The 11,040-nt window shown below is 49.1% G+C and overlaps 1 protein-coding gene across 1 annotated transcript; it reads right to left on the reverse strand.

The window, feature by feature from the left end:
• Positions 1 to 771: 771 nt before the first annotated feature.
• LOC138378828 (gamma-aminobutyric acid receptor subunit theta-like) lies at positions 772 to 10,724 on the reverse strand. The gene is given in 10 exon segments (XM_069464165.1): positions 772 to 1,472; positions 1,475 to 1,532; positions 2,314 to 2,570; positions 3,418 to 3,570; positions 4,114 to 4,251; positions 4,767 to 4,849; positions 5,403 to 5,623; positions 7,010 to 7,077; positions 10,362 to 10,524; positions 10,602 to 10,724. Coding segments are annotated over 10 exon segments (1,965 nt in total).
• Positions 10,725 to 11,040: the final 316 nt, after the last annotated feature.

Genomic DNA, 11,040 nt, shown 5'->3' on the forward strand with positions numbered 1-11,040 from the left:
AACAGTGTCACCTCCAACTTGGCCTTGTCCTCACTGCAAGCTCCCGTTGGGTGTGTGCTCTGTCAGTTACCCCAACAGGTCGCCGTGCAGCCTCACCCACCTACATTCCCCTCCCAACCCTGCACCACCACGCCGCATTCTAAATATGACAAAAAGAGTGGGAAAAAGGCACTTACAAATGCTCCCCGAGTTTCCCATGGCCAGTTCCCTGAGATTCCAAGTCATGTCTAGCCCTTCCCCTGTGCACCCCATCCCAGACCAGCTTGACTTTTTCCTATAAAGCCCTAAGCAGAGGGCGAGCAAGGTCCGTAATCCCTAGGAGAAAAAAAAAAAAAAAGAAGAGAAAAAGTCATGAAAAGGAAAGTTTGACACCTCAGGGGGACAGAAAAGCCGCAAGAAACGTTTGTGAGTAAGCCTTAGATCCTTCCCCTGTCCCCAAACCTGGCTGCCCCCTGTCCTCTAAACATTCCCAGGGGCCTTTCCATGCTTACTAGCTGTGAGAAGTCTTTGCAAAGGTGAGCGCCTTCTAGCAGGAAAGGAAATCAATGTGCTCTTTACCTCCAACTCCTCCTCAGTCCCTTCCTTTCCAGCCAGAATACATGCTTTCCAATCACTCTGCACCCCATGCTTATAAAGAGAAGTGTGGAACTGATCAGATTGCCCGGAAAGCCACAAAATAAAAGGAATGAAGGAGAGAGGCAAAAATAAAACCAAAAGAAACCATAAAGGAGCAGAGCACAGTGTCCCTGCCGCTCTGGGGCCACTGGGGGCCTAATAGATGTGGTACACCCAGTAAGCAATGTTGAACAACCCAAAGGCCAGAGGGAAGAGGAACCGGGACCACTTGTCAACCTTAGGGACGTAGTCGGGGTTGAAGAGATCGAAGGAGAACTCTTCGGGGAAGGCGCACCCAGGGCTCAGGGGGGCACTGTCCTCAGACTCTGAGCTACTGTCCTTGTCTTGGCCACTGGCCATGAGGTCATCATCATCCAGGCTCCAGATACTATCAGCATCACACTCGGGCTGCTCCTCAAGGCCAAGGCAGCTGCTCTCAACATTGACGTCATCGTGTAAGCTGTGGATCTCCTCCAGCTCACGGTTTGCTTCTTGCACACAGCCCTGGCCACGGCGAAGCACGGGCCGCCCACTGGGGCCACGGCCGTGGATCTCGTCTGAGCTCAAGCTCCCATCAGAGTCTTTGGAGTGACGGGTCTCAGCATGGCCACGGGCCTTGGCACGATTGCGGATTTTGGTAGGAATGACACTGTCACCGTTCTGGAAAGCGTTAAAGCGAACACCATAGCCAAGGCGGGCCCGCACTGAGGTGGAGGGGAGATCGCTCAGGCTTTCTGTGGTGGCCAGCGGGGCCTGGCCTGAGAGAGAAGTGAGTGGGCTGAGGCTTTCCGAGGTGGCCAGCTGGGCCTGTTCAGAGATGGACATCAGAGAACTGAGGCTTTCCGGGCTATCCAGGGGGCCTGAGCCGGGGTGTTGGGAAGAGAGCTGACTCCGTCTTCCACGATAATCAGGCCATCCTTTGAGGAGATAATGGATAGGCTCATCAGTTTCCTGTGGCCTAGGTGGCTATGCATGGGGGCAGGGAGAGGGGAGGGTCTTTCCTCATCAGCACTTGCATTGTTACTGTGGATCTCTTGACAGACAGAGCCGTCTCCTCTAGGGGTCTCTGGTGTGCAGGGTGCTGAGGAACAGGACCAAGAGGCTGTCAGCATGCAAGGGCAGGCCATGGCGGCTGCCAAGCGGATGTCTGCCTGGGGGCAGCTGCTCCCTCGGGAGCGCTGTGCGGTGGATGGAGGCCTGCTCAGGCAGGCAGGGCTGGGCTCTCTGCGAAGGAGGAGGGACGTTGTTGGACATTAACGTACCGCCCACAGCAAGAGCCTCAGCACTGCCTTGGGAGTCAGAAGTGCCAAAGAAGGCAGGGTAGGCAGGCCAGCCTCTCTGGCATCTGTCTTCCTTTCAGCCTCCCTCTGCCCATCTTCCCTTCCAGCTTCAGTGCCTGCCCTGGACGCATGCAAAGTGCGCCGAATTTGGCCCAAAGGTCTGCAGAAATTCAGCCTTGCCGTGTACTTGCTTTGTGACCTTGGACAATGACCATGTGTCAAGGAGTGATGATAAAGAGTCCTACTTCCTCGTTACCTGTTCGTGTGTGTGTGTGTGTGTGTGTGTGCGCACACACGTGTGCTGTGTGTCTGTGCGTGTGAAGATTAAAGGAACTAAGAAATGCAGAAGGGTCAAAAGCGCTATGCCGGGGCTCCACAGGTGCTCAGGGAAAGCTTATTGTCAATCAAAAAGTCAGACCTGCACGTTCCCCACCACCACTTCCTGGTGCCGGTAGTGGGCAATGACTCTTCGTGGCCTCCTGCGTCACCTATGGGGGCGCTGAGGTCCCCGGCTGTAGAAAAGATAGTTGATGTAGACATAATCCAGCAGGGACAGGAACACGAAGAACAAGCACACGAGGATATAGATGTCGATGGCCTTGACGTAGGAAATGTAGGGGAGCTTATCCCACAGATGAGAGTGGATGGTGGTCAGGATGAGCATCGAAGTGAGACCTACAATCAGAACGGCACCGGCTCAGTCTCCTCTGGTGGCTGAGCTTCCTGGCAAGCCACTGGGCCCCTGGCCATCTCTGGAGTGAGGAGGGCCCTCAGCAAAAGCCTGCACCTCTCTGGGCCGGGGAGCGCCTTTGCTGAAGTGCTGGCTTTGTTCCTCCTCCCGCATCTTGAAGCCCAGCCTCTGCCTCAGCAGTCCACGACATCCCATCGCTCTTACGGTCAAGTGCCAAAACCCCAGCCAAGGCTGCTTCTCCGTGATTAACACCTGTGGTTCCCCCTTGCCCTGTGCTGGCCCCTTCCCCTTTTGTCTTCCTTTAGTCCCTGGGAAAATTTTGTGAGCCCTAAACTATTACACAAGTGCAAAGGTTTAGTCCCGAATGATCTCCTGAAGAAGGAGGCCGAGGAGTCTGCCCCAAAGACGGTGACAGAGAAAGCAGGCCTGGATCTGGGGCCGATTAGAGGCTCCTTCAGGGAAGCTGCTCTTGAAGCCCTGCTGCCTGGCAAGGCGTTCTGATGCCTGGATTAAATCAATGTTTATTGCGTTGTATTTCTGATCTAAATGTGTGACTTGTCCATTGACTTATGGACTCGACAAACTATGAATTCTGGTACTTTGGGCACAACATACCAGGATTGCAAGTCTAGTGTGTTTTTCACACCCGTCTCCAATGTCAGTCTCTCCACCGGGGCTTGGCCGAGCACCTACCCACACGCCTGCCGGAAAAGCCCTTGCTTCCTTGCCTATGCAGTCACACGCTGCGCCAGGTACCACTCCCTTACACTCGCCTTTTTTATTCTGAGGAAGACAACCCACGCTCCTCCCTGGGATGGAGACAGGACCTACCAATTGTCACCCTGGCTGCAGAGAAATCATAGTTCTTCCAAAACGATATCCAGGAGAGAATAGTGGTGAGGACCGTAGGCCAGTAGACCTGCCCAAGGTAGCTGATGACTTCCCTCTGGACCTGGAACTTGAGTATCAGGCGCACATAGGACCCTGGCAAGGAGACACACTGCTGTCAGGGTGGCAGGGCCCAGGGGCTTTGCAGGGTGGAGAGGCACACAACGGAGGGGGCGGTGGCCGATGGGCAGTTCAGCCTCTAATTCTCCATCCACCGGCATCCCGGCTGAGAAGGCCAGTGAGAATGGCACATCTCAGCAGGCCCACGTGGCAGAGCAATTTGCTCTCTCCCATTCCTTTCTCACTTGCTCCGTGGTAGCTGACATCTGGGAATGGGAGAGTCAAGAGATGGCTCCAAGCTGTAAACAGATGGAGGCTGAGAGGCCAGCTCTGAGAGGAGCATGAATCCTTTATACCTGCAGAGCCTGGTCAACCGGGCCCAGTGCTTCCACAGCCATTCCTCACTTGCACAGGGCGAGCTCTTGGGCCTTTATCAAGGGGCCTGGCAGGCGTGCAGAACCAGTGGGAAATGGGAAGGGAGGCAGCAGAGAGTGCAGGGCTACCAGGCAGAGGCCACTGGGAGTTTATGGGAGTGCAAAGGGGACAAGGGACAGGAGAGAAGGAAGGGATGGGACCCACCTGTGTAGAAATACACCTCCTTGCTAGTAATCATCCTCCCCAGGAAAGAGAACTGAGGGATTTGCAGCTTCTCAGCCATGTGGATGACACTCCCGTTGTCTTCCCAGAATAGCATGATGTCTTCAACCGTGTATCCATCTGTGAAGGGGAGAGAAACAGAGAGTCTCAGAAAATGGGCACAGGCAGATTTCATACCAGAGCAGTCTGAAAACCAAAGGATGGCTGGAACTTGCCATTTTGGGGGCTCCTTTATGCTTTGCTGAGCCTGGGCACTGGGGAAAGAGAACCCGCACTTTGGAGTTGCTTAGCCAGAAAGGAAAGCAGAGCAAAGCCATGCTACAAGCTCCCACCCACCAGCTTGTGCACAATTTCTCAATAGTGTGTGCCACTTCCCAAGGGGACAACTCACACCCTAAAGGCCATCTTCTCCCAGATGCCATATATACACTCCCATCAGGCAGTCAATCAATCACCTATCATGGGTATCTACCACCTGTCTTTCTTTATCTCCATCACCTATGTATGTAGGAGAGAGAGAGTGGGGAGGAGGAGGGGGTGTAGAGTGTGCTGTCCCTCTCACTGTCAGCTCCGCCTTTGGTTTCCCGATCGCCACAGCCCCAGGTGGGAAGAGGGCCCATAGGAGGTGAACGTACAGCTTTCCACCTCCAGCTTGCAGGCCTGCTTGTCCAGAGGGAATTTGTGCAGATCCAGGGAACAAGCTGCTGTGGTGGTGAGTCTGTAAAGGAAAACAGAAAGGAAGGGCAACGTGAGCCCAGCCCAGGCAAGCAACCACTCCTGAGAGAACTGCAGGGCTGCAGAGGGGAGTGTGACCCAAGGACCAACCCACGTGTGGGCAGGAGGCGGGGCACTTGTGCGGGACAGAGACACGAGAGACCTGGCAGGACTTAAACAAGGAGCAGATGTGTGGCACGTCAGAGAACCGCAGGGTGTCAGCGTGGGGAAGGCCCTTGAGAGAACCGAATGGGGAGACGGGAGGAGACTCGCGCTTGCTAAGGAAGCACGTGAGGGTCCGTGAGTTAGGAGTCGAAGGGAGGGTGGGCAAGATTTCAACTCACAGAAAGGAGGAAGGGGCCACTCCAGACAGAAGGAACAGCAGAAGTCAAGGAGCCTACAGGAATCTCTGAAAGTTCCACTTTGGCTACTGGGTAGGGTGAGTGAGGGGGGCCAATGCAAGACGGGTTCATGTGGCCCTTAGAATGTGTTTGTGTCATATTCAGCAGGAAGCAGGAAGCCTGGTGGGACATCCCCAGCACCCTAGGGGGACTCACCGGATGCCATACCGCACCGTTCCACCTGGGTGAAGCTGAAACACACGATTTTCCACAGTCACATCATGCACGTAAGCATCCTTGCTGTTCACAAAGGAGCAGTCAGGGACCCACAACTTCTCATGCATCCGATAGTCCAGGGTCAGGTTCAGGTTGGTCTCATAGTACGCTAAGCGTGAATCTTTCCAGGTCTGATGAAAAAACATGGTGATTGTATAGTCCTGGGGAGAGAAAGGTAAATCCCAGTTGCAAGCTAGGTTGTTCCAGCTCTGTCCTCTTTGTGTATTTGTGTGTGTGTGCGTGCACATACCTGTGCGTGCAAGCGTATTGAATTGTATCGCAACTATAGATGAGTGCACGAAACATATGGATGTTTAAAAACTGATTATTAAAATGACCCTTGTGTAATTAAAATCCAGGTTAAGGAACAGAGCATTACCAGCAACTTTCAAACCCCAATGTGGCCCTTCCGGAACATATTTCCCACAGCCCCCAGCAGTAACCATTATCCTATATTTTATGATAAATAATTTCCTTGCTTTTTGTTAGACTTTCATTGTCCATGTATTCCTAGAAAATATATTGCTTAGACTTTTTAAAAAGACTTTATCCCAATGGGATCATCCTGCGTGTATTCATGATCTGCTTCTTTCATGCAACATTTTATTTGTGAGATCCACTCAGGCTGGCGCGTGTAATTATAATGTGTTCGCTTGCTTTGCTGGGTAACACATGAATATACTACACATGTTATTGGGTGAACACACCATACAGCCCCAAACCACAACAAGATAAAAATGATGAGGTGGAAGTTACAGTTTACACCCCTGCCAAGAGCCAAGAGTCGAGAGCAGCTGAGGGTTCCCAGTGCTTCCAACTCACCAGCATGGATTGGTATTGTCTGAGTTTTGACTGTTGCCAGTCTGGTGAGTATGTGACGGGTTCTCACTGTGGTTTTCCTTTGCCTTACTACTAACAAGGTCGAGCATCTTTTCATATGTTTCTTATGCTTATCTGCTCTTTAGTTTTCTTCGCAAAACTCAAATTCCTGTTTACATTTCTCAATCATTTTTCTATCTGTTCTTAAAATATTCTTCTTTTTAATTCACAGAATTATGTATAGTTTGAATATCAGTCCTCCGCACTGCAAATAGCTTAGTCTATTCTGACTTATCCTTTCACACTCGTCATAGGGGTTTTGTTTGCTTTGCAAAATAGAAGTTCCAGTAGTTTTGGCTCAACAGAGTTTTCATATAGTCGGAGTTACCAGTATTTATTTTTATGGTTTGTGTTTTCTGTGTCTTTGGAAAGAAATCCTTACCCACTCCAAGACACAAAGACGGTGTCTTATGTGATCTTTTAAAAGCTTCATATGCCTTTCACTTTTCAGTGTATAATCCATCTGGAACTGAATTTTTGGATACAGTGTGATGGAGGTGTTCTATTAACTGATTTTTTTTATTCCAGGTGGCTGTAGTTTGCAAAATCTACCTTGTTCCTCCATGTGAGTTCTGTCACGGGTCAGAACAGCTGGAATTGGGTTATAACCCTGCTCCTTGTCCCATGACCCCTGTCTCCAGCCCCATGGCTGGAACTGCCATACTTACCATATTCGTTTCTGATATCTGTTCAATGCTGGAGACATAGACAGATATTCTCTCGGGCACGGGGGCACCTATGACACAGGAGATGGTTTGACGTGAAGGGTAGAATATGGAGAAGAGAACAGACTCAGGAGCCAGACTGCCTGGCTCTGAACCTGCTTTGACACTTGTTAGCTGTGTGACCTTGAGTAAGTCACCTGACCTCTCTGAGCCTTCACTTCCTCACGGGCAAAATGAGGATGATGATAGCACTGATCTCATAGTCAATGCAGGTCAAGCACTTAGAGCAGGGTGGACCCATGATATGCTGAAAGGAAGGGGTAAGGGCAAAACAGAGGAAATGAAAGGGTGAAACACTCTTTTTCTAAATATTTCCTGATAAAAACTGAAGGGAATCATGTCCCAAACAAGATTCACATGTTTGTGTTAGGGCACGTGTGTCTGTGTGCGATTGTGTGAGCTGTGTGTATGAATGTATGTGAGCATGTCCATGTGTGAGTGAATTTGTGAGTGTTTTCGTGTGCAGGTGAATGTGTCGGTGTGTGTGAGACACCTCTGTGCATATGTGACCATGTGAGCATGTCTGTGTGCGAGTGTTTGTGCTGTGTGGGACTGAATGTGTGAGCATGTCCATAAGGACGAGTGTGCTCCTGTGGATGTGGGAGTGAGTGTGGGAATGTATGGGTGTGTCTGTGGGTCAGCCTTTGCAGGAAGGCTCATACACTTTCAGTGGGACTGCAAATTAGTACAACCTCAATGGAAACTGTATGGAGATTCCTCAAAGAAACAAATGTAGAGTTACCATCTGACCCAGAAATCCCACTCCTGGGTCTCTACCCAAAGGAAAAGAAATCATTTTATCAAAATGACACCTGCACTCGAATGTTTATTGCAATAAAATTGCAACGATATGGAATCAACATAAGTGCCCATTAATTCACGAGTGGTTAAAGAAAATGTGGTTTATATACACCATGGAATACTGCTCAGCCACAAAACGAATGAAGTAATGTCTTTTGCAGCAACTTGGATGGAGCTGGAGGCCATTAACCTACGTGAAGTATCTTAACGGAAAAACAAACACCACAGGTACTCTCTAATATTTGGGATATAAACAATGGGCACACACAGGCACAGAGAGATGGAAAGGACATTGGACACCAAGATGGGGAGAGGTTGGGAGGGGGTGAGGGGTAAAATCTGACCTGTTGGGTGTAACGAGCACTGTTGTGGTGATGGGCACACTAAAAGCCCTGAATTAAGCATTATACAAGGTATCCATGTAAGAAAAACCTTTGCACCCCCCTAATATTTTGAAATAAAAAAAGAAATATATTTTCAAGTTACCAAATTTAATATGCTAAAAATCTTTAAAAAAATAATTTCATCTAGGAGATATCATATGCCGGACAATTGTTATTAATAAAAACAACTTAATATTTTCAATAGAATATTTTACACTTGAGAAAAAGGAAGAACACATATAAATTGAATATTATTTGGTTTTCTTATGTGACCACAATAAAGAGAGAAACCTATAAAATGACATCAAAAACCATGAATAATGTTTTACATACCAAGAGAATTGTCCTATACCCTTTTGACATACAGAGTTTTAATGGAAATGTCATGGCATTAAAGTCAGGTGCCCTTATCTCAATTAATCCCTGAAATTGATTTTTAAACACACTCTGCAAAGTTGCTCCCTAACGTACACCTGTCCAAAAATTGACCACAGAAACAACCAGTTCACTTCAGTTTTTAAGTCTTCATTATGAAAAAGAAAAAAAAAACATAGCAGAAAGTTCACTAATTTACCTTTGGAAAGAAATGCACAACCTTGGCCAAAGCGCTTCCCTAAAAGAGAACAAGAATTTGTTCTTCTCACTTACTTGTTCCCCATCGATAACATACAAATACTTACTGTTCGGGGTTAGTGCAGACTTTGCAAGTAAACAGGCTTTCTGTTCTACCCAGCATGCTCATTAGATCATTGGCATCTCCATATGAGAAATATACAAGGAATATGAGATAGTACATAAGACAGTGTTTATGGCGTGTGCTAACACCCTGTTTCTGTGGTGCAGTGTCCTAGGTTTTACAGAGTTTCATGGGAGGCGCTTACAAGTTAAATACACAAAGTTCTGAAATCCATTTCCTGGTTAATTAATGGAATCCCTGACTTCACCAAGGGAAGGGCTGCAGCATAACCCATATACTGTTTCACAAATGAGCCTACCATTTCTTCAAAACTGGCATTAACTAGGACATCTTTCAATCTACCGTTGAAATGAGTAGAAACAAGTGGAAAAGGCTTGTAGAATGAGCGCTTTCCACCTCAAGCCCTCCTTATGTCATACCTTCATAAGGACATAAAAGTTTCAGATGCTAGTCATGATGAGATTAAAGGGCATGCATTACTCTATCAGTTATTAATAACTGGAAATGGAATCACGATGATAGTCTCTTTCATTCCTTTTAAAGTGATAATTCCCTTTCTCCTTTGGCCTGTAAACTGGGCTTCAACAGTAAACATGTTGGTTGCTAAAATAAATAATTATATATGTGTGTTAGAAGAGAACCGTGTTTCCACCCTATGGAAATATGAAATAAAGTACCTCTCCTCTGTTATAAAAATAAACATCTTCAATCAAGTAGATGAGTTTTATTCTGTTTTAAACTTTTTCTCATTCCTTAATTTTATATACATATATATGTTTTTTCTCTTGAAGAAATGATTTAAACAATTCTACTGGTTTACAATAGTTATGTTAGCAATCAAACATACGTAGGTAGACCCAAGTTCTTGGTACTTGGTTTAAGTGTTACCAGGCTCCCACGAAGCAAGGAACCTCACAAGAAGCCGTGTCACATTGTTGAGGAAGTTTGTGTCCAGGGCTCAGCCCTGCCCCAGGGTTTATCCTCCCTGTCTGGCTCCCCGTGGACCAGCTGGTCTGACCCCAACCCCGCAGGACCCACCCCCTCCCTTCCCACACACCCGCCTCTTCCCTCCTTCCTCCCTCCCCACCATCACAGAACACGCAGACTTCATTTCACAAGTGGTTGATTTTATTCTCATCGCCACGGTGTACCCGGTTAGTGAAAAATTCCTCGTCCACACGCTTGGCCATGTCCCGGCAGCCAGACCTCTGGAGACTTCGCAGATAGCTCTGAGGTCGCTGGCCTCACTCCAAGGTTACTGGCTGCTGAGGGTGACACTTGAGGTGGTGGAGCTCTCCCCGCTCTCTGGGGCCTGCTCTGGCTCATTTTGACCGAGTCCCTCTGCAAGCTGGTGACAAGGATCGAACGGTGTCGGCCCTCTCCCCTCCTTGGGTTTCATTGAAGGAGGGGTCACTTTTGGAGAAGCTTTTCTCATCAAAGTCCCTCGAAGGGGTCCTTTCATCTTCCTGGGCACCTGCAAGGACAACAGGGAGATCACAGAAGGGCACTGGTTTGGGGGAAGAGGGTGGAGGTGGGGTGGGAGCATGGGAAGGGGTGCGGGCCGAGGAGGGTTTGTGCTGGGAAAGGGCAGGGGGGGAGTCTGGGGGGCAGGACTCGAGGGGAAGGTGGGGAGGAGCTTGGGTGGGTCGCTCACCTTGAAGCTGCCTCTGGACCTGTGCTGACGAGGGGCCTTCCTCTTCTTCCCGCTTTTCCCTGCTTTCACATTTGTAGTTGGTTGTTTAGTGACGGTGCTGGAGGCTTCTGGTTTTCTGGTCATCTTCACCGTGTCAGCGGTTCCCAGAGGTCTACCCAGGCCGCCTGACCTCCCTATATGTACCCTCCCAGGGATACGGCCAGGCCACGCCCCTGAGCTTTGTTTGGTCACCGAGCCACTCCCCAGCCAATGGGAGCCCTGGGGGGAGGGGATTTGACATCACAAGGCACCAGCCTGACATCAGGGTGAGGGAGGGGGATGCTGCGGAGGCCAAGACGCTCTGGTGGGATAAAAGGAGGATTTCCTTAGCAACCCTAAAGAGCTTTCCCACACTGACCTGCCACCCCTCCTCATTTCTTCATTTTCAGTTTTGGTGGGT

Source organism: Eulemur rufifrons, chromosome 30 (assembly GCF_041146395.1).
Source record: "Eulemur rufifrons isolate Redbay chromosome 30, OSU_ERuf_1, whole genome shotgun sequence".
Taxonomy (NCBI): Eukaryota; Metazoa; Chordata; class Mammalia; order Primates; family Lemuridae; genus Eulemur; species Eulemur rufifrons.